Raw genomic sequence first — 23,803 nt, forward strand, 5'->3', positions numbered from 1 at the left:
TAGTCTGAGGCTTTAATTACAGAGTTGGGAAGATAAATATCAAGAGAATATTGATGTCAATAATTGCTCCCTTTACAGAAGGCAGATCAATATTGAGTTTGGGTGGATCATGCCACAGAAAATTTGAGGATGGTGAAGCCTTAACATTTTGGAACAGATGCATCAGGAGGCATGGCTGTCCCTGCTGTTCCTCACTGCAGGGATCTTTGCTCACATCAGTCACTCTGGCCCCTGGAAGCATTACCTTGTGAGTTTGTACTTCAATGGGACTCTCAACAACTGCAGGAAGAGGGGAAAAATGAGCATGGAAGGGTGGTTGTGTCTCCTTTATTTCAGTAAATCAGGTGTCTGTTGCCAATGCACACTTCGGTGCTTCCTGTCATCTGTATTGAGAGATGGAAACCAGGATTAATATTGGAAGTGCATCCTGTCACCTCATCATATATTTTACATTCCTGGATCTGTGTTGTATGAAAATGCCTTCTCCACACTTATAAACTTTCACTTACAAACTTTTTTTCTTTTCTTTTCTTCTTATATTCCCACACCCTTCCCCCCTCCCCCCCTTTTCCTTCATTTTCCTTTTTCCATCTTTCCTTTCTGTTTCTTCTTTTTCCTTCCCCTCTCCTGCCGGTGTCCCGCAGCCCCACGCCAGCCCCACCCAGCTGGAGTCTTGTGGCCGGTTCCGGGCTCCTCACTACCAGGCAGACAAGAAGCTGCTGGAGGGGGGTCCAGCAGAGGGTCGCAGAGATGGTGGAATTGCATCCAGAGATGGGGAATCGGCGTACTGCATCTGAAGCATCTCTGTAACGCCGAGAGCCTGCCCAAGGTGGGCGTGCTTGGTGTGGAAAAGAGACAGCTGAGAGGGGATCTCACCAATCCATGGAAATATTTCCGAGGGGTGCCACAGAACGGTGCCAGGCTCTGCTCAGTGGTGCCCAATGACACGATGAGGAGCAATGGCCATGAACTAAAGCACAAGAAGTTCTCTCGCAACGTGAGGAAGACCTTTCCACGGAGGGTGGCAGAGCTCGGAAAGAGCTGCCTGGGGAGGGTGTGGAGTTTCCCTCTCTGGAGACATTCCAAACTCACCTGTTTGCGTTCCTGTGTCACCTGTTCCAGGCGGCCCTGCCTTGGCAGGGGATTGGACTTGGGCTCTCCAGAGGTCCCTTCCAACCCCAGCAATTCTGGTGTTCTGTGATTCTGGGGCGGCGGGCGGAGCACCGACCCCCTCCCGTTTCTCCCTCCCTCTTGTGTGTCTGTCCCTCCCTTTCTCCCGTCTCTTCCTTCCTCCCGTCCGTCCCTCCATCCCTCCCTCCATCCCTCCCTCCATCCCTCCCTCCCTCCGTCTCCTGGCGACGCCGGGACGCGGCGGCAGCGCCGGTGCCGGTGCCGGGGCAGCGCTGCCATGAGCGCCCCGCAGCCCCGGTGAGTGGGCCGGGGCCGGTCCGTGTCGGGCTTCCAGCGCTGCGGGAATGGTGCCGGGCTCGGGGCCGCCGGCCGCGCCTCCCTGCTGCCCGCCGGGGCAGAGAGGGGCGCTGGGGGTGCCCCGACCCGCCCGAGAGAGCCCGGGGAACCTGCCCGGCAGCCAGGGGCTCCCCTTCGGTAAGGCCGTGCTCGGCGCAGGGGATGGAGCCGTGGGAATGGGGCTGCTGCTGCAGGTGAGTCCCTAGTTACCTGCCCTCGGAGCGGCAGGCTTTGAGTTCAGAGGATCCGGACTTCCCCGAGCTGATGTCACAGACAAACAGCGAGGAACAGAGAATCTCTGCAGGTCTCTATGACAGAATTTGGCACATCCTGGTATAGTGGGCTATGGTCTGAGTAAGCAAGCAGCGGTACAGCCTGCTCCTGGGCCACAGACAACATCATCAGCAGCACAGCCCTTTGGCTCCCCGTTCCGTGTGCGGCTGTGAGGCTTAAGACTTCCTCAGGGCGGGGGGAATGGCAGTGGGTGCCAGGCAGAGCACAGGCACCGTGGTCCCCTGTGACTCTGCCAATGAATAACTGAAGCTTTGGTGCTCTCTTTATAATTTATTTGGTGATCACTGATTTAATTGCACTGTGAAATATTAACTGTGAAGGTTTGCTTTACAAAGCACGTAGGATGTCTGCTGTGGCTTTGTCTTGATATCCTTCCAAATGAGTGAGAGTGGTCTTAAAATTTACTGTGGTACACAGCTCTGGCTCTGAGCGTAGGGCTTTGGGTAAGCTGCCAGCTGAGAACAAATATACTGTTAATAAATAATAGTGTCGATGATCATAGCATCATAGAATTCTAAATAACCTCAAATATAAACTTACTGACCTAAGTGACATGTTGTCACTGGCTGTGGTGCCAGAGAAACAAACATTGATGCTTGTCTTGAGAAGAGCTTCAGACATACTCCAGGAATGTACAGATCAGTCAGTTTAGGTTCTGTGCCAGGAAAATTGTCTGCTATTCTAATAAAACCCCAGCATTTTTAGAGAGAAGAATGAACAGGATAAATGGGCAGAGATAAAGGAGTCCCAGGAATACCCAGGAAAGGGATGTGATTACTGTGACACTCAGGCTGAACAGAGCTGTTTGAGGCTGGTGCTTTCCCTTTGCTGTGTTTGTTCCTAACAAGGATTTTGTCAGTTCTGCACTTCTGCCTGTTGCAGAGGTTTCAAAGGTGATGTTTGTGTGTGGTTCTTTAATACTGGAACCTTGAACAAGACAGCTCAGACAAGAACTTCTCTTATCCTTTTGTTGATACCAGGAGCAGGCTAAAGGGGAGCAGTGGTTGTTTTGCTGGAGTGCTCCTGGCCATCCCCGAGGCACGGGTCCATGCCAGCATTTATGGCTGCAGGGGATTCCAGGGCTGCAGCTCGTGGCTGCTCTGGCAGCACGCAGCCAGACCCCGGTGGGCCCGCTTGCATTCTTTCCAATGATTTAATGGGTGTTGGTTCAGGCCAACACATTTCCTTATTTCCTCTAATACCCTTTTGAACTCTGAATTTAATTCAGTATTTTTGAGGGCCAGCCTGTTCATGATTTAAATGAGAAAATACATGTTCTGAGACTTTGGTGAAACAGAAAGTGCCACATCACTGTGTTCAGATGGGAGCTGCATTTTAACTAGTTATGTGGTCCAAGATGTCTTAGGTGGAAGGAAGTAAATTAAAGGAGTTGGATTGAGTTTCTCCTCTGCCTCAACATGCCGTTGCCAGGTGATACCATAAATGAATACTTAGCAAAATTGGTAGAATCTGGTGGTTTCAAATGCAAACTGTGGATTAAAATGGTAACACAGAACATTTGCTATCATACCAATGTTCAACCAACAGGCATAAAAGGGTAACCTACATTGTTTGTTTAAAGTTTAATTAATTGTTGGCAGCTCCCTTTGAGTTTATTGTTAAACCCCATGTAAAATTCCTGTAAATCTATGATCTCTTCAAGATATTTCTCATTTCTTTCCTTGAATATGCTTTTGTGTGTGGCATATCAGCCTAGCAATAGACATATAACTGAGTTTTCCAGCTGGAAGGGATGTAATAGAAGCACAGTGCATTTAAATCTACAGCCAAAGAAAACAAAAGAGTTCAGTCTCTTGTGTAACTTGAGCCCAGAGAGCCCAGAGGTCAGGCTGAACATATTGTGTGACAGGTACCTGAGTGTATAAACTGTACAAATGTGAAAGGATTTAGAGTCTTACCAGCTGCATCCTAGTGTCACTGACTTCTCTACTTGTCCTGTTTTCCAGAGGGTGAAGTAAGATACAGTTGTGCTAAGAATAGTTGAAAAACATAACTGCTAATTATGAATGCTTCAGTTTTTGTGTTCACCTTTCACATCTGAGGCTCGGTCTTTTGAAGCTTTGCTCTCTGCTAATGTGATGGTTGTAGTGAGGCCCTGGCACAGGTTGCCCAGAGAAGCTGTGGCTGCCCCATCCCTGGAAATGCTCAGGCCAGGCTGGACGGGGCTTGGAGCAGCCTGGGCCAGTGGCAGGTGTGGCAGCCACCCGCAGGGCCGGCAGAGTGGCTGGGGAGCAGTGTGTGTGCAGCTGGGGCGCAGCTCCCGGCGCAGCGCTGTCCTGCCCGGGCTCGTGCCCAGGAGCTGCTGCTGCTGCCGGGGCTGGCCTGGTGCTCCCGAGCCCTGCTCCTGGCAGGGCTGTCCCACACTCTGCTCTTGGCCTCAGCTGCAAGGCACGCGTTTCTGACAGGAGTTCCCAGGAAGCCACCACATACTGCTTTTACATAATCTGATGGGCATTTACCTGATCAAATCCAGGATGATTTACTAAGGCAGCATTTTGCGTAGCAAACAAAATTGGGTAGCTCTGTTTAAAGTAGACTGTAATAATTTGTCAGTCAAAGGGATTATAAACATCTCCATTTTATTTATTGCAGCATTCTTGAAACCTATAACAGTCTTACAGACAAACACCTGGTTGGATATTTCAGCAATGCCAGGATAAGACGACATCTTCAGAAATCAGGACTGGTGAGACTGAAAAGTTTCCCTCAATTCTACATTAAATTCAAAATGTTTTTATGCTTTTTTCCCCCTCATATTTCCTTTTGCTCATTTGAGTTTCCCTCTGCAAAGTGTTTCAGTTTGCAGATATACAGCATCATATTGGTTCACTCATGGTTTTTTTGCTGTGAAATGCAAGCATCTTTGACTTGTTTAAATAGCTTCAGTGTTATTTTTCAGAAGTGTTTAATGGAAAACGGAAGGATTTGGTAAAGGTGAATATGCTGAACATTTTATTAAAAACACTGGTGCCCTCCTAGGTGTGACTCTTCTGCACAGGCAGGTGCAGTAGGGCAGCAGGTGTTTAATCCTTTCCACCCCTTTGGGCAGTGGCCTGTGGAGGGTAAGGCTGAGCCCTAGGCTGTTAGGAATGTGGCTGCTGCTCCTCCCATTTGGCTGGTGGAGTTCACGGGCTCAAAGATAAAGCAGTGCTGGAAGGTGGGTTCCAGCACCATGGCAGGGCCAGAGGTGGAAACAAACCAGGAGGAGGAAGTGGTCTTCTGGGAAATTGTACTGTTTCAAAACATACTTTATTTCACCTCCTCCTTTTCAGTAACACTGTGTTTGTGTATGGCAGATCTCCAGGAGCGGAAGGATAATACCCGAGAAGGAATACCGTCTCAATGCCCTAAGGAGGGACCACCAGAGACACGTCCAGGAGTGCTTGGCTGATGCCATATACCACAAGGTCCTTGACATAGAGGTGTGCCCTTGCTGGGGATGTGTGAGCTTCTCAGGTGTCTCCTCACTGACAGCCAGGGGCTGCTAACCTGTACTGGACTGTTTTCCATGTGTGCTCTCATGCTCCCCTGGAAGGCTTTTTCCTGCTGGGAAAAAGGACAGACTTTGTGCTCGAGGTTCCCCACATGGAACCTCCATGGGCCTCTCACTGTCACACCATGCTATTGGGAGAGCAGGCACTATCCTGGCTTTCTTATTGCTTTTGACAGCTCTCAGGTTATGAGATGATATTCACAGGGCTAGTTTGCTTTAAAAAATTCTGATAAAAGCAAACGAGTTTGAACATATTTATATACATGTTATCTGAGTACAAAATTTGGGCACGTTCCTGTGGGATATCAGGAATGGAGTTGGTTCCTACAACTTTACCAGCTTTACCAGTGCTCAGTTGCTCCCTTGGCTGTGTGAATATATGCAGGTGAAATGCAAATAGATTCAATCCACAGTAGTTTTATTACAGGGCTCAATGAGGGTAGTGGCTAGGGAGAAGGCATGGGACAAGCAGGACAGAAGCAAGAGTTCTTGCACACTCATGACAGCCAGTAATGGGATTTCTCTTCCTCTTATATTGATAGCATCATCATCAGCTGGGGCTGAAAAAGAGACTCGATTATTCTATGAGGAAAGAGATGATGCAGCCAGTCAAGGTAAGGCTTCAGCACTGCTGATGGGACCTGGCAGTTTTGCCTGTGTTGAGTAATAACCATGAGCCTGACCAGTGATTCATTGAGACAAGTGCTCTGCCTCTGACATGGAAAACTACAAGAAACAGGCAAGTGGAGGATGATCCTGCCCCAGTTACATCTCCTTCGTCCAGAAGGTCAGGAGCTTCCATTTATGCATTTAATTCCTTCTGAATCTAGTTATTCTATTTCTGCAGTGTTTTTGGTTGGGTGATTTAATCATGAATTGCATGAAATGGTACCTCCTTGCATTTCTGCATAGTAATAAACGTATCTGCTGTCTGATATGTCTGTTTGATGCTCCATTGTTCTCGGAACGACAAAAGTTATTAAATGTTCTCTTTTTCCAAGGCATCTGTCGTTTTACATATGTTCTTCACATTCCTTCTCAGTTTTCCAAGCTGAAGGTCCTCAGTCTGAATTTTTCTTACCTGAACCATTCCAGGCTTCTCATTACTGTTGCTATTTTTTTACTTTTTCTCCTTCTACTATTTCTGTTTTGAAATGGAGAGCCATAACAAGATTAATAATTCAAGATACATTCTCCTCCCAGTAATTCTAGACCTCTGTGCTTTTAACTGCTGATGAGCACTGAGCTCATGTGTTTGGTTGTTTGCCACTCCACAGGATTTGGGCAGAACTGGCATGTGAGAAATCAAAGAGGTTTTAGGAGTCTTCATTTAGGTGTCATGTAGGGTGAACTTGATTCTCTAGTTATAGTCATGGAAGTCCCATAGAAGTCAATGGTTCTTCTCCCCATGCAATCACCTGAATTCATGTGCTTTTAACTGCTGATGAGCACTGAGCTCATGTGTTTGGTTGTTTGCCACTCCACAGGATTTGGGCAGAACTGGCATGTGAGAAATCAAAGAGGTTTTAGGAGTCTTCATTTAGGTGTCATGTAGGGTGAACTTGATTCTCTAGTTATAGTCATGGAAGTCCCATAGAAGTCAATGGTTCTTGCAATGGTTCCCCATGCAATCACCTGAATTCATATGGGAAAAGTCATCCTCATTTTGGCAGAAACATGCTCAGAATTTTATTTCTGTATTAGGAGCCTGAATGCTTTGAGAAGAGTGCCTTGAGAAGGTGGCTGCTTCATTGAGCAGCTGGTAAACAATGTCAGGTCTGTTAAACTGTAAATAATACATCTATAAGCAAGTCATGGGGTAAAGAGAGGAGGAGATTTTCCTGAAAGACACTGGTCACTATGGAAATTGCAAAAGCATCATTTGCTGATGGAACTGCTGTGGTAGGGAGTCACCCCATGGAAGCAGCGATTCTGGCACCCTATCAAGGGATACTGGCTTTGAATACTTTTGGAACTTAAACCAGGACTGCTTCCTTCAGAAAGACACCTGCAGACACCTGATCTGTGTGTGCTGTGCTGCCATGCTGGGATGCAGGAGCCTGGCTGGAGCCAGCGGTGTAATTTAATTCTCACCTCGTCTGTTCAGTGAATTCATCCGAGTTGCTTGTCTGAAAGGAAAGGAGAAAGGCAGATGGCTGAGCAAGGGAGGGTGAGAGACAGAGCTGTCTGTTTCCAGTGGGGCAGCTATCTCAGTATCGGGTTGGTGAGATGAGAAGGTGGGGAGAAGCTGCAGTCATAGCAGGGAAGTGACAGGTGCACTCAAATTTAAAAAAGAAAGAGACCTTCAAACAAACCAAGAATTGTGAGATACACAGAAACAGCCATGGATTGAATCTAGTGGGTCAGCAGCTGGAGAGAGCTGCAGGAAAATGAATCAGAGGTGGGGGACAAGTCTTTGTGCTTGTCCCTCACATTCTCCCATGATTTCCTTTCTTTCCTTAACCATCTGTTCCATCGGGTCCAGGCCAGCTGATTGTCACAGCTGTCCAGTGAAAGGCAGATGTAATGAGACAGACACCGCTGGTTTTGGATTCGGTGCTTCAGAGACGCAAATTCCTTTTCTTTCAGATGGAGCAATCAATGGGAGAAGTTGTCCATATGTACTCCCCACATCCACCCATCGCTCCCCGGAACCACCACGCGCTCTGTCCTTTGGTGTCTGGAGAGAGAACTGGTCGCTCACAACAGGTGAGTGTCATCAGCCTCTCCATGGGCTATCGTGGAGGCACAGGCAGCTGAAAGTGTGCCCGTGGACCTTGGTACAAGGCATTCCCTGCCTGGATCATTCTGGATTAGGGCCTCATCCTTGATCACTTGAGGCTGATTTCCTGTTTGCTGGCTTGTGTTAAAGAGGAATCCCCAGAAGCTAGTGTTGTAGGAATGGCACTTCAGAACCTAGAAAAAAACCCCAAAACCTTTGCTGTCTGATAAATCTGCGTCAGTCTTTCCCTTTTAGCTGCCTCATGACCTCAGGCAGGCCAGTATTAGTGTGTTGAGCATTGCCAGTGGACACAGAAAAGGTTATGCATGTTGTAGAGCCCTGAAAATGGTGGGGGGTTGAAGGAATGAAATCAGACTGGTGCTCATTTCAGAAGGCTGTGTCTAGGAGCTCTGACTTTTGCTCTTTGTTAACAGCAAATAAGGAATGTTAATATGATGAAAATATACTTGAAATATAATGGTACTAAAGCCTGAAGTCAAAGGTCAAATATTTAGGTCAGTTTCAACTGCCTCTCTATATCAATAATGATAATTGATGCAGATTGAAAAGAAACTTCTGAGTCCTGAATAAACTTCTCTTCATATAGAGGGCACCTAGATTTGGAGTTGATTTTGATGGTGGACGTTGTTCTCTTTATCGCCGAACCAAGAAGCCTGCCTGCTGTCAGGTGGTGAGTTAACCTCAGTTAAACAGTGCTGTTAGGTGTTAACATTTCAACTTGGTAAACAAGGAAAACATGAAATAAAACAGTCAGAAAAAGCTGAATATTGAGCAAAAATAGGTATGTTTTTGTTGTGCATTCTCCCTGGGCCCATGTGCTGAAGTCTGTAGAACGCTGCTACAGTTTCTGTGAGTTCATTGTGTTTGCTGTGTGGTGATGAGACAGTAGCAAACCTCGTATTTATGGCCAAGAGTTGTTTTGAATGGTCAGTTAGAGATGCCTAAAGGAGTCTGGCTTTTTGGAGGCGGACTAGAAAATGTCATGTCCTGTAGGTACCTGAAATCACTCACCACTTCCAGATATCTTCATCAGTGCTATTATTTTTCTTTGCGGCGCTGCTCTGCACTGGAAGCTATACATTGAGATTTTGTCATTGTTTTCTTTCTCCTTTTGTAGAGTTCCTTGCGACCAAAAACAGCTCCAGGAGATGTACAGCAGCCCCCTCGCCTCCAGCCCCTTCTTGGCTGGGCTGCAGCAGGGTCTGTATCAAAGGCTTCCAAACAGAAGTGCCATGCACTGGAACATTATCAGCAGTTTGCCTGTGGGGTGAGGCTGCACTTAATTCTGAAATAAACTGTCCCACTTCAGGGACAGTTTTATAGTATTGTTTACTGTGGTTCCCAGAACTGTGTATGACAGGGAACATCCCTTTCAAATGGCATCAATTGTTATTTAAACTGTCCTTTTTCACTTCCCCTTAATTTTCAAGACACTGTCTTACTGGTCTAATGCCCAGTTCTTGATCACAGTGAGGAAAAATGTGATGACCTACCTTTTATAGTAAAAAATCCTTCTGCATACAAAATTTTCTCTCTCTATGTAGATTTTCTCTTATGTGGAGAGAGAGGCAGCACCTGGTTGACTCCAGGAACTTTGGAATATTTTCAGCTGCAAGTCCTACAAGTTTTTATCATCACCTACAAAGGAGTTGCAAAGTAGCAAAAAATTTCTTTTTTTGATCATTCCTTCTACTAAATCACACTAGTGGGCTTAGAGAATGAGAGTCAAATATGGTCATGATATATTTGCAGTTACTTTCAAGTGATATTTGGACTTGTCTTCTGTTCTAGAAAAACATAATGTGATTGGTTTTGTGATATGCATTCCATGGGGTGAGAGGGCTTTGGAGTGGGACTGTGATCTGCTACCACGGGCTGGCAGACACTGTGTAAATAGCTCCCTTCTGATCTGTGTTTGCTGTGTTTGGGGTGGCCATGATTCTTTCTCCAAGAATTTGCTGGTTGGTCCTGTTTATGTCTACTCAAATTGTGGGTGATTTCATGGTTTCTTTAGTGCTCACAACTGACAAAACAGCTAAATCAGAGGTAAGATCTGAGAACACGATGCAGAGCTCAGAGCCATGCAGCATTTACAGAACTTGTTCTCTAGTAATGTCTCACTCTTATGGGCTGTGTTCCATTTCATTCTGCAAGAGGACTAAATCTCTATTCAGATGGGGAAGCAGCGTTTTGAAGCACATCTTGTATAACTGATGCCAAGTCATGTTTCTGTCGGACGACTGGCTGCTCTGGGGCTGTGCTTTCCAGCTGCAAGGGAGCAGCAGCTGCAGGGCTGTGCAGGGCTCTGTCTGAGATGAGATCTCGCTGGTGCTGGAGCCAGGGCTTGGTGTGCACTGCTCTCTGGATCTCTGACAGTGACATTTTCAAGCAATATGAATGTTGCCTTGCAAATTAAAAGAAAGGGGTTTAGCACAGAAATATTTTAATGAGCAGAATTCCAGGCCCCAAGGTAAGGAGCTGTTTCAGAAGGATGCCTGTTGCTCAGTGTACCAAGAAGCCAGTCCATGGCCGGTCCCATATGCTCGGGAGCTGGTTTTGCAGAAGCTGTGTCACTTCATTGAAATGTTTTTCCAGGGGGCGAGCAGTGAGTTAACGTTTAGGAACCCAATGGATTACATGGCTGGCGTGTCACCCTACCAGCCCCCTGCCAGCAAGCGCCGTCGCCGCCGGGTGCCGGTGCCGCCGCCGCGCCCGCACGTCGGGGACAGGTGCATCCCTGGCATCAGACGTGGGCTGCCCGTAGAGAGATGGTTTCATCCCACCACTGGATTCAATGAGCAGTTCTTGATCAATGTAAGTAGTCTGTGTCCACGCACAGGTGCGTTACATTCCTCACTGGTGTGTTTGCTTAGTGCTGAGAGATGTGCATACCTAGTTTGCATAAAGAAAATGTATAACTATTAAAATATATAATTGCTATGCATGTCCCTGTAACCTAAAACACTTGGTGCTTCTCATCAGTTGGGGAGAAAAAAGGTGCTGAACAACACCCTAGATCAACAGTTATTCAAAGCCATCCCCTTCAGTCAATCTGATCCTGTTCTGGCACTAGAATCTCAGGGATTTGTGAAATGCCCTGAGTCCATGAACACTGCATCAGTGACACTGTCTCCAGCCAGTTTTAATTCCTGTAAATAAAGTTGTAGGAACCCTGGTCTGGGTGGGATGATCTGGGTCATTAAACCCGGTTCTTGAATTTTGGGGCTATTCAATGCATTGGGTTTTCAGTTGGAAATGTATCCCACACCCTCTGCATGTTACAAAGCCTTCCCAATTTAATCAGCCCAGCCCTTGCTATAAAAGCCCCGAAGTCTCAAGTGTGGGCTGCGCAGATGTGAGCTTTGTTTGCCCCTTGTTGGAGCTGGGAGCTGAAGGCATTTCTGTGCATTTTCTGCTGCAGAACACCAAAGGGTTCCCCAAGTCCCCGTTGTGCAGCAACGCCTTGGTCACCATGATCTACCTAGGAAAGAGTAAGCACGTGTCTCTCCGTGATTACAAGGATGAAATCAAAGTCTATCAGCAGTACTGTGGAACAGAAAACATTTGTGTCTATAAAGGCGACCTGTTGGAAGGAGGTAAGGATGGAGTCAGAGAGTTCATATTGAGTGTGACAACATTGCTTTTTTGCTAAAACTTTGCCCTGACATCAGAATGATTACAGCTCAGCTTGGTCAAGATATATGCATCCAGGAATGTTTAAACCATCTGCCTCCACATTAAACCTGGATCTACTGTCCCATGATTGAAAGTGAGGTTACAATTACTTTTGCAATGTTGGTAGAAGAATTTAGAGAATTGATTTAACAAAACACTTGTGGCTTATGCTAATTTTCTCTAGAGATATATGGTTAATAGAGCAGCTGTAGTAATAAACTGTCCTTAAAAAGGGGTTATCTGAGTTGCTAAAATACATCAGTGAATGTTGCTTCTTATTCCAGAAGGAAAAGTACATACTGGGAGCCCAGTTCCCATCTCTTTTTGTGTGAGTGCAATTCCCTCAGAGCAGTAAAAGACGAATTGTGTTCTGGGAAACTGGACACAGGAAATGGCTGGGAAGCTCTGGCCTTTGTCCTGCTGTAGCAGTGAGTGGCCAGACTGACAGTGTGACATTTGTCCTAGCTGTCCCACTTTAGGATTCTGGGGCTGGCAAGAGCCAGGGCTGTGTGTGTGGAGGGGTAGAGTTTAACCTACTGATTCAAACTGTTGAGCAGACCTGAGAACCCCAGTGCCTGTCCACAGAGGGCTGGGTGCTGTGGTGATGCAGTTAAGGTACAGCAGTTGCTGCAGGCTGACAGTGAAGCACAATGTTTTCCTGTGAACCCTTTCTCTCTGTCATTGCAGATACCTTCCAGTTCATCTCTAAGAGGTACCTCGGTTACCCATTCAGCCTCACCTTTTATCTCAACGGGCTCCAAGTTGACAGGCTGAGCTGTTGCTGTGAGTACAAAGGCTTTCAGTGTAAGAGGCCTGCCCGGCTGCGGCGCAAAAACACCTACTTCAGGGTGCTCCATGTGGCAGGAGCACCTCCTTGCTACAGGTATGGAGAAAGCACACTTCGCTCACAAGGGCTTCCTTCAGAGAGCTTCTCGCTTGTTTCTCGTCTTTCCTCTCTGGCTCCACGCAGCTCTAGAGCCCGCTCAGTTTCTCAGTGCCCCTGGGAGGTGCGGGACGAGGTCACCTGTCAGCTCTCACATCCAAGGGCAGCAGCACAGCGGCTCCCGTGGCTCCTCAGCCTCCCCGAGCTGTGGGGACGGAGTGGGGACAGTGCTGCTCTTGGAGCTCGGGGCAGTGGCTCTGGGTGCGGCACTGTGGCCACAGCGGCAGTGGAATAAATACCGAGCGTGCTGCTGGTTAGCTGGGGTTTCCAGAAGCCTTTTTGTGATAATTGATTTTTAAACAGCTCTGCCTCTGAAGTGAGATTCTGTTGTAATAGTCCTAGTTCAGAATAAGGCAGCACTGAATATTTGCCACGGTTCAGAAAACAAATCTGTGCAGAAAGGTCTTGGGCAAATGTCAGTGCTGTGACCAACAGCTGTGATTCTGCCAAGAGGCTTTAATTTTCATAAAATCTTCCCTTTCTGTAATTGTTAATTCAGGCCATACATAAACTTACAGACGTGGATAATTTAAAATCTTTTGTGTTATTTTAATAAATAATTTTTAAAAGAGCAGCTTGCAGTTGGAACAAGAACTCTTCACAGAGGTGTACTCTGTTCCTTCAGATAAGGACTGAATTCTAAGAAAAAAATGCTAGTTTATTGTAACATAGCTTTTGCTCCAGTCTAACAATGAACATGATTTATGTTCATTGCATGTTCATGGCATGTTCAAAGGAGTGAGAAGCATCTGAATTCAGAATGGCTATAGTGGCTATAGATTTTAGGAAATGCCCCAATCTCAGCTTTTTGTGATTTCTATAAAAATTTGAAGTGAATTTTCAGAATTTAATATAGTATTCAAAAACTGGATTAATTAATTCCTAAGTTACTCCCCCTTTCTGTCCCCCTTTCCCTCTTAGTGATATCTCTCTTTTCCTGCCTCTTATCAATCCAGCCAACCTTATCTAATGACTAAAAATCATCTCCATTAACCTGATTTTCCCCATAAATCACAACTATTTTCTCACCCCTTCAGGCCAAGTGCACTTGGGTTTGTTTTCTGCTCTGTGACATACATTGGATGCCCATTTGGTTCCCAGTAAAAGTCCCAGTTGATTCTCCCTGGTGGGTCAAGGCTTTGGCTCACAACGAGGTGATGCTGCAGTGATTTCTGTACCATGCTGTACGCCTTGGTCTCAGAGCTTTCTGCTGGCCAAGGTCCAGCATTTCTGTACAGCTCCTGACTGTAAGAGAGAGAGAATATCACTCCATTTTATACGAGAGGGGCAGTCTCAACAACTCATTCAAAATGTTTTGTTTTCCATCTGTTTTGATTTCTTTTAAGTAGGTAATTAGAAAATTGCCAACGTTCAACCTTCTTCTTCCCCCAGATAAGTCTGGGGGAAACCAACAGATAACAAGAAGATAAGTGCAGAAACCCCCAGCCTTACCCACAAACCCTCAGTTATCACACTACGGGGAGTTACAGCAGGATCTGGATCCAGAACACTTCTGACTCAGAGCTTGTCTGCCTTTCTCAGTGGTTCTGTCTTCACAGCCAGTGCTTGGTGCAGCTTCAAATTAATGGGCACTTGTAATAATTTTGGTTCTGTTTGTATGTCAGCTGTCAGCTGTAAGTGTAGGCAGCATTACTGGCCTTCAAGGAAGAACTGCATCTGTGTTAGGGGAGCTCTCAGGGATTTCAGGGTGCTTCTCCTTGTGAGTCCCTGTGGCGGTGCAGAGGCAGATGGGTGTTTGGTTTCCCTGCTAATAACAAGCTGAACTCACTATGTCTGCTGCCCTCCGTTGTTCAAAGGCAGAAAAATGTGACACTTCCCAATTTGTGTTATTTTGTAGGTGCTTTCTTGCGATGGGCCTGGACAAAAAGCTGTTCCCTCCCAAGAGGAAGATTAAGTACTACACGAGGCCGCACATGTGTTCCTGTTCTCCTTACTGCGCGCACAGCGAGCCCTGCGACAGCAGCGTGGTGCAGAAATCAATTGAAGGCTCAATGTCACTCACCATACCAAGTCAGGAAGAAAGTGTGCAAACTATTGACGAAACACTGGAGTCTGAAGAGGAGTCCAGCGAAGAAGATGATGATGATGATGAAGAAGAAGAAGAAGAAGAAACGGAAGACCAATCTTTTGAGGAGACCGAAGACACCACCACTCAGGAAAACACCAGTGAAAGTGGTATAGTATTCCCAAACATGAGCAGGGGATGATGAGAAATGGGAGGGGATGGTTCTGGAGAAGGTATGGGATTGCAGACCACCAGCTTTGACTGGGGCATGAGAAATGTGGTGATGTCTGTATTGGGGCCACAGAATTAGAGTGGCTCCTTTCAGCCACGCAACAGGATGAGGTAGTTTGCAAGAGCCAAGAAAGTGAGTAGGGAGGGTGGTGAGGCAATGGCACAGGCTCCCCAGAGCAGCTGTGCCTGCCCCATCCATGGAAGCATTCAAGTCCGAGTTAGACGGGGCTTGGAGCAACCTGGGATAGTGGAAGGTGTACTCAGCTATGGAAGAGGTGTCAAGCTCAGTCTCTGCCTTTACTTCCTCCTTATCATAATCTTCTTTGGAGGCAATCACATTCACATAGAGATTTTAATTCCTACTTCCTATTCCTATTTTTGCTTTCACAGTTCTGATGTGTTGCTGCTCATCTGACACTCGTTAGTCCCTCCGGATGTGTGTTTGGGATTAATGAAGCCTTTTTCCTTCAGGAGGAACTGCCCTTCTGACAGAGACCTCACTGCCAACACTGCAATTGGAATCTCAATTGATTTTTAATGCAGAAAAAATAAATCTCCTTATTCCCTTAGTTCTCATTGTCTTGATAATTGATTGTTTGCCTAACTGGTTCTGCTTCAGGAACTCTTCATTTCTGTCCTTGGTGTTCTGTCACTTCAGTACGTTAAAAGCCCCGATGGAAGGAAAGGAGGGCAGCAATAAAATCTGCAAAGTGGGGAAGGATGGCCACAGGGGACAGCTGGTGTGGCAGCAGTGCAGCTGGCCTGCACGGTGCAGGTGTGTTCCCTGCGTGCGCAGGGAGCCCGCGGCAGCAGGGCAGTGGTGGATTTTAGGTGGGAATCCCCAACATCCCTGGGATGTGCACAGCACAGCTCTGGGGGACGGGGAGTCCTTAATGCATCTGCATGAAGAGGGTCTTCACCTCCAGAGCCAAGCAAAGTGCTGTGGAGGGCGGGAGCTGGACTCGAGGATCCGTGTGGATCGCTTCCAGCTCAGCTTACTCTGGTCTATCAGATGTCACAGGCTAGTGCCTGGCTGAATTCCAGAATGTGGATATAAGTGGTAATTCTGTGCAGGCTTCGTTTGTACTGGGTTTCCCCTGGGCCCTGGAAGAGCACATTACAGCAGTGTGATAACAGAGTGCCTCTGCAGTGCCCTTTGGCTGGATTTCATTAAATGCACTGAGCTTATAAGACACTTCTTTGCTATTTAGTCATGTCAATATACATTTATGGTACTTTGCACTATAATATATTACCTTTCTCCAGTTTTCTCAATTGCTTGTAATTTTTTTCATCACAACCAGTTTTTCTCCTGTTATAAGAGATTCTTACATTTAATTTCTGAGTTTTCCCAGCTCTAAATTTTTCTAGTGCTTTCCGTGGCTGGCAATTTTGTTTATTTTTGTTTTAATATGTTACTCATCCCTGTTGTTTTGCTACATTTTTGCTACTCTATGAAGAACACAATGTTTTTTATGATAATATGCTCTTACAATTCTTATCTGTGGTCTTAGATTCTCTCATGGCTTTAAAAAGACTGAGGAACTTCAAGGGCAAAAGGAGATTAATGATGTTAATTAATATAAACTCAGAACATTAACGCTGGCTCAGTGTTTCTATCTGCTTAAAAAGAACTTTTTTAATTGTGAATTCTGTTTCCTGTCTCACGGTACAATTCTTCTATTTTAGAATATGATGAAGATTTTGAAGCAGATGAAGAAGTTAATGAAGAGGGACAGACTGGTAATCAAATCAAGGGAATGTCAGAGTCATCCTCAGATGATAAAACCCATAATTTAGACTATGGAAAGGAGAGTGAAACCTCATCTCAGAAGGCACTGCAGGCCTCTGGCAGTGAGAAAGATGAAAGTGGAGGATATTCTGGTGACAGGGACTCTGAAGATGATGTACCAGGTTAGTTGTGTTCATAGCAAGGCTTGGAGAAGCTGATCTGATGCATGTTTTACAGTTTGCTGTGTCCAGTATGCATGTTGAGTCTGCATAGGAAAACCGATGCCCTTCCTACTGAAATGCTAAAACACAGCTGCTTTATCTGCTATTAATTGTGCCACTGAAGTGCAGGGAGCCCCTGGCAGTGAGAGGTGGGCCTTTGCTGAGATGGAGCAGGCAGCAGGCAGGCTCCCAGACCCTCGGCAGGACAGCCCTCCGTGTCAGCAGGCACTCACACGTGGGAATCTGTGACCCCTGACACCTTCTGAGGGGTCCCAGGAAACCTGACAGGCCACCCTGGGGTTTAAAACTCTGTCTTTAATGGCCAGAATATGGCCCTCATTTATTTGGCTGTGCCAGAGAGCTGGAAATAGTCAGATCGCGTGAAGGGAAAGGCGATGGTGCTGAGCAGGGCTGGGAGTGGGACTGGATGATCCTCGTGGGCCCCCTCCAACTCAGCTGATTCTGTGATTCTGTGATTCTGTCTGTAGAGGAACCCGCTTGGTTTTCCCATGATGGAGCAGTAGTACTCTGGATGGGAATCTTTAAACTGGGGCTGTAGGGTTTCTTGGTGCAATGTGTTTTTCAGAACATGCACTCCTGCATGCATTATCGTTCTGACACTTTTATTTTCTTTGCCTGACTGGATTTTTCGGTCTTGAGTTAGACCAATCTCTTCTTGAACCCATGTAGATTGTGGACAGCAGCAGGGCTGTGCAGCAGTCAGCTCTGCTGTTCAGCTCACTGTTAGATGAAGGATTACGGCCTTTTTCCCCCTCAAATTTTCCATTTTTGAATTTAATATGATGATGTCTGTATGTTTTTTTAGAGGAGACAGTGAACTTCATCTCCAGTTCAATGTGAAGGGTTCACACATGGTTTTGGAGATCTTTCTAATATTCAATGAGTTAACAGAAGGGCACTGAGGGGCTGTTGCCATGGTTGAAGTCTTTTATCAAATGAAGCTCAAGGCTCTGTGCTAAACCCTGTCTGAGCCATATTTAGAGGTGCATTTGGAGGTGTATTTCTGTGTGATTGACAGAACTACTCTGATTTATTTCTATTATCAGAAAAAACCCTCCACATTAAATGGCTTTACTTTTAATACTTCATACATCTAGGCAATGTTCTTCTATTTACACTTACTGGAATTTTGTCACAATATCCTCAGATGGTATAACTCAGAGAATGCTATTGGATGGGATTGTGTCCCTTTGTGAGTGCCCAGTGAACACAGAGGTTTAGTGACAAATACTAAATTAAAATTTGCTGTTTTCAGAGAGGAGGCCTGCAGACTCTTTCTCATCCATGAGCACACAGTGCAGCACTGAGACTGACTCTCGTGCTGAAATGAAGGCAGACAATGTGAAGTGCAAAGAGGACTGCAATATCAAAAGTACATCTGATAGTGCAGCACATGCACACTATGGAAATGAGAATGGGGAGAAAAAACTGCTCAGAGTGGAGGAAAATCAGGACAGTTCTGCACTGGAAAATAAAGGAATAGATGAAGCAGAAAAGACAAAACCAGAAGATCTAACAGCAAGAGAAGATACTAGAATTTTTCATGAAAACATAATGGCAATGCAGCATGAAAACCCTGAGGGTAATGGGGAATTCAAACACACTGGGTCAGGAGAAAGCAACATGAATGAGGAGGAGAAATGTCCTCCAGTGCCTTGGGAAAGCAGAGTATTGAACAGTGAGGATGGCAATGAAGAGTCTCCTTGTGGTGAGTACAGTCCCTGTGCACAGCTCTGCGTGCCTGTGCTGCTGCACTTGCCTTGTGCTCACTGCTGGTGCAGCACGGGGAGCTGGGGCTGCTGTCAGCTCAGCATCCACTCAGAACACCAACACTGGCTCACTGCTTCTCTGCTAGTGTTTCAAGTGCAAGGATTTGTCAAAAAAATTAATTTTAAACCATTTTAAAGCTGAGATGGCTGAATGGCTTCTACTCCCCTTTTGCTCTTTAATGGTTTCTCTTTCTTGCTTCCTGTTTTCTTTGTGAAAGTTTTTGAAGATTGCAAACCAGTCCAGGAGGAGATAGCAAAGGCAACCGAAAATGATCATCCTGTGAATTCTGACCCTGAGCCTGGTGATTTGTGTGCCAGTGAGGAAGAAAAGAACACAGCAAATACAGAGCATGGTGCCAGTGAAGGTAAGATTGGCTGTCAGTCAGGGACAAGGATTAAATTACTCACCTGAAGCCTTTTAACAGAAGTGTTTGCCCTTTCCCTTTCCTTTGGCCGTCAAAGTCTCCTTGTGCTTTTTTTTCTTTCCTAACTTGTAAAAAAATCAGGTGACAACTAGCTGGCATCTGTACTAATGTATAATTAATGCTTTTTTGGCCATTAAATGGTTCTAGGAGAAGAATCCAGGCCATGATAAAACTGTGAGTCAGGAAATAGCTGTGGAAAGCAGGAATGTAGTGAGGTTCCATGTGCTTCCTAGTAGTGTGCAGCCCCTTGGGAAATGCCTTGGCTCCCAGGGGCAGGAATTAACCCTGCATTATTCCCTGGTGTAATTACAGAATCCAAGCTGAATGTTCTTTGTCCTTTGCCTATTTTACAGCAGCAATTTGTCAGCTATTTCTGACTTTCTAAGTGCACTGTCAAGCTTACAGATGTTGCACACGCACACACGAGCTCCCTGCAGGTAGGGAGGGAGGCAGAGCAGGCAGCACAAGCACAACTGGCCCTGCATCAACATTTTTAGTTAAACTCTTTATGGCAGATGCCAGAACAGCAGTACTAAAGACACGGTCAGAGCGCAGGGATGTGATGAGAAGCAGCACAGAAAGTTCTCTTTGGGTGCCCAGGCTGATGTCCCTCATTGCTGGGCAGAAGTGGCACCTTTAGCACTAACCCTGAGAAGCATGTAACACTGACGGGTGCTGAGTAAGCCGATGTTTGATTACCCCCTGACAGCAGCAGGTGGAAGTCCCCTGGCCGAAGGGAGGAGAAGCCCTGACGTGCAGGAGGCAGCAGCACCGGCGGCAGGGCCGGGACAAGGCCTGGAGCAGGACGGTGCTGCTGAGGGAGGCGCTGGCAGCCGAGAGGCCGCAGGAAAAGCTGCAGGCGTGGCGGATTCGCTGTCCCGGGCAGGCACGGGGGCTGCGCTGCGGGAATCCGCGCCTGAGGAACATCCCCAAGGAAAGGGAGCGGGGGAGGCGGTGAAGCGGGGCACGGAGGTGTCACCTGGGGAGCAGGAGGTGCTGCTGGAGGGGATGGAGAGAGAGGTGGCACTGGGAACAGCTGGGGGAGAGGGGCCAGCGGGGGCACTGCCAGCACGGCAGGCAGACAGAGCCGTGCCCCGGGGAGAGGAGGGGGCTGCGGGCACTGGTGAGGAGGAGGCTGCAGAGGAAGGCCCCAAAGGAGCAGTAGGGCCCCCAGCAGAGGAAGAGGAGGGTGAGGCAGTGTCCGGGGCAGGGGAGTCCCTGGGACAGGGAGGGTCTGCAGGGAAGGACACGATGGTGGGTGCTGTGTCAGAGGGAGAGGAGCCTGTGGAGGATGCTGATGTGGCAGCAGATGGGAAGGCCAGAGCTGTGGGCCCTGAAGGAGGAAAAGTTGTTCAAGAAGACTTTTCTGAAGGGGAGGAGGCTATGGGGGAGCCTGGGGCTCTCCGGGAAGCACTAGGGGATGTGGAAACAGGAGAAGCAATGTCTGGAGGGGAAGGGTTTGTAAAGCCAAGTCAGTTTTCCCAGCTGAAAGTGTCAGGGGAAGAGTGGATGGAGATGGGGAAAGCTGTCCCAGGAGCTGCAGCAGCGCCTGAGAGTGCTCAGGCTCTCCAGAGAGGGGAGAACACGATGGAAGAGTCTGTAGAGGCTGACAAGGGTCCTGTACTGGACGTGGCACCCGAGTTAGGGGCACTGGGGGGTGCTCGAGGGGATCCCGTCACTGAAGGGTCATCAGAGGAGGAGAGGCTGGCAGTGCAGGAGGAGGAGGGTGCAGCAGAAGCACTTCGGAGTGGAAACCCATCTGAGGGCAGCAAAGCAGAGACAGAGAGAGCAGTGGAAGGAAAACCCGAAGGAGAGGTGGTGGGAGGGTCTGCAGGGGCGGCCGGAGCGGGCTCGGGGGATGAAGAGGAGGGCGCAGATGGAGCAGCAGGTTCAAAGGAGCCGGCAGCTGGGACGGAGGGGTGGCTGAGGTGTGGGCAAGTGACAGGGGAGGGGAGGTGTCCCGGGGAGGGGGTGGTGGGCGAGGCGGCGCCGCCGGCCCCGGGGCTGTGCGGGAGCCGGGCCGGGGAGCCGGGGCTGGTGGCCATCGCTGTGCTGGGCGGCCGCGCCGGGCGAGGAGCCCTGGCCGGGGGGCCGGCAGAGGCTGGGGCTGGCGGGGTGGGCACAGGGGCGGTGGCACAGGAGGGGGTGATAGGAGCAGTGCTGGGGGCACAGAGCGGGACAGGGGCGGCAGGGGCACAGGAGGCGGCGGCCGGGGAGCCCGGGAGGGCCGGGGAAGGGCTGGCCGGGGCACCCGGGGCTGGTGGGGCAGCGGGAGGGTGCGAGGGCCGGCAGCGGGAGGCGGGCGCGGGGCGGCTCGGGCCCCCTCGGCACCGAGAGGTGCTCGGGGCCAGGCCGCGGGGCGAAGAGCCGGCTGCAGAGAGCTGCCCGAGCACCCCTGGCCCCGGGGACCGGGCAGCGGCACCGAGCGGGACAGGAGGGTCCGCGGGAGGCGAGGGGCCGTGCCCCGGCACCCCGGCGCAGCTGGCAGCCCCAGAGCCAGGCACAGCGCGGGGCAAGGACGGGCGGCAGGAGCAGGGGATGGAGCAGGCAGCAGCGAAAGCCGAGGGGGAGCAGCCCTGTGGAAACACGAGAGAGGGCGGGGTGGCGGGTGTCTCGGCCAGGGCTGGGGCCGCTGCTGGAGCCGGGGAGCAGAGGCAGCGCAGCCCGGTCGGAGGGAGCCCAGGTGTCCCGGCAGCTGCTGGCGCGGGCCAGAGGAGCCGCAGTTCCCGTCAGGTGAGTCCTGCGTGGGGCAAGGATGTCACTGCTCTCTTCACCCTGTGAGTAACACAGCCACCTGTCACGTTTCACTGGAGCAGCTCCTCAGCCTGCAGCCGCTGCCCCCAGCAGCCCCCAGGCTGGTTCCTGTCAGAGACTGGGGATGCACCACCTCGTCCCATTCCTTATCCCTTCCTTAAATGTCTGCTGATGGTAGCTGGGTCAGGGGATGATAAATCCTTGTGGGTGGCGGCTCTGCATTGCTTCCTATTCGCAAAATCCCGTGCAAATAAATCCCTCTGCTGCGGCACCAATTCTCACAGCCCCTCTGCCCTCCCTCCCCTCCGGCCGTGCGGAGCAGCTCCCTCTACCCAGCATGTCGCAGCTCTGGTGGCATCGGGTGAGCCCTGGGAGCACTCGGCTTCCCTGTTACTCTGGCCTCTCCTTGTAGATGTCACAGCAGCACCTCAGTAGCTCCGAGTTCAACACGTTTTCGGTGATGTTTGGTTATTGTTTTGTAGGATAGTGCAAACTCAGACCCACTCATCACGTCCTCAGAACAGGATGGGGAAGAAACTCTGCTCTGAGCTTTTTCTGCAGCCCCTCAGTGCTGTGTCCTGTAGCATGCCCTCAGCTGTCCGTGGCTTTGTGCCGGCTGGGATGTCACTCCTCTCTTCACTCTGTGGGTCACACAGCCACCTGTCACGTTTCACTGGAGCAGCTCCTCAGCGTGCAGCAGACAACTGCAACGAGCTTGTGTTTGCCAGCCCAGGAAACAGCACTCCTCTGGAAGGATGAAGACTAATCACAAGGATTGTTCCACAGCTGTCTGCCTTGTTTTTCTTGAGAAACAGAGAAATACTGGACTGACCGAACTTCCCCTCCTCCCCTAGGCACCACTTGCTCCTGCCGGCAGGCAGGCAGAGCTTTTATCCTGGGATCTTCCCTGCCCCATGCCAGGGGAGGGGAGCCCTCCTGCATGCACAGTGCCCCCTGTGCCAGGGGCGTGTGGGGGGCTTCCCTCCCCTTGGGCATCCAGGCTTGCTGCTGGCCGCACTTCAGGGCATTCTGGGCACGTGGAAATTTTGTTGAAAGCTGTTAAATCAGAACGATTCTAACAAGTATTTGTAAATGCATGAAGCCTGGCCTTCTGCTTTTGCTGGAGTCACTCAGGAGTGGTCCGTGAACCTCAGCTGAGGCTGCCAGGAGGGTGGGCAGTTCAGAGTTGTCTCAGCCTGGTGCTGGCTGCCCATCTCTGCTGCCCAAGGCTGTTCTCAGCTCTGCTGCACCTCTGGCCACACTGGACCCTAGGACCCTTTTGGGCCGGGCACCTGGGGCTGGGTGTGCAGCAGCCTCTCGGCACTCCAGGCTTGGTGGGTGCAGCAGACTCAGCCACACAGTGGGGGACTGTAACTGTGTTTTCAAGTAGGGAAAAGACACTGAAATGAGCAGGATTTTGAGTGGATTGGTGCTGTGAGTCACTTCAGGTCAATATACATGGAACTGGAAACTCAAAGATGCTCAAGTGGCTGCTGTGTGTTTGCTCCTAGAGATGTTCCTGTCCTAGAGATGGTTGCATTTGTGTGTTCAGTCTGCACGTGCCACAGAGGATTGTGTTTTCTCTGTCCATACTCACACCTACACGTTCACTCAGGCCTATTAAATACCTGAACCAGTCTGTGCAGCTCCTTCAATTTGTGCCAGGGCTTTAACTGTAGGAATAGCCCCTGCAGTGCAGCAGGGCCTGAGCTTCAGTGTCTGTCTCTGCTTGCCAGTGGGCTGACTGATGGTGGGGTGAGTGTTTGTGCCACTAAAGCTGCCTTGTGCAGGCACCCCTCTGAAGCTCATGTGGGCATGGCCACACCTGGGCATTTGGACACATGGGCAGCAATTCCAGGGGGACAGGTGAGCAGACACACACAGGGATGCAGGGATTTGCAGAGATTCCCTGGGAGCCCCTCTGGGGCTGCAGGAGATCCAAGGCATCAGAGAAGGCCTTGATGAACAGAGCAGTGTGACTGTAAGGA

At 49.0% G+C, this 23,803-nt stretch overlaps 1 protein-coding gene across 1 annotated transcript; it reads left to right on the plus strand.

Moving 5' to 3' along the window:
• The first annotated feature begins 1,408 nt into the window (after positions 1-1,408).
• ERICH3 (glutamate rich 3) lies at positions 1,409-22,574 on the plus strand. Its single transcript, XM_041469439.1, is given in 16 exon segments — positions 1,409-1,428; positions 4,375-4,468; positions 5,079-5,204; positions 5,818-5,889; positions 7,865-7,984; positions 9,136-9,285; positions 10,614-10,832; positions 11,440-11,614; positions 12,381-12,576; positions 14,495-14,832; positions 16,583-16,807; positions 18,123-18,590; positions 18,855-19,001; positions 19,771-21,794; positions 22,303-22,518; positions 22,521-22,574. Coding segments are annotated over 16 exon segments (4,644 nt in total).
• Positions 22,575-23,803: the final 1,229 nt, after the last annotated feature.

The sequence above is a fragment of the Pyrgilauda ruficollis genome, unplaced genomic scaffold (assembly GCF_017590135.1).
Source record: "Pyrgilauda ruficollis isolate IOZ18807 unplaced genomic scaffold, ASM1759013v1 scaffold233, whole genome shotgun sequence".
Classification (NCBI taxonomy): Eukaryota; Metazoa; Chordata; class Aves; order Passeriformes; family Passeridae; genus Pyrgilauda; species Pyrgilauda ruficollis.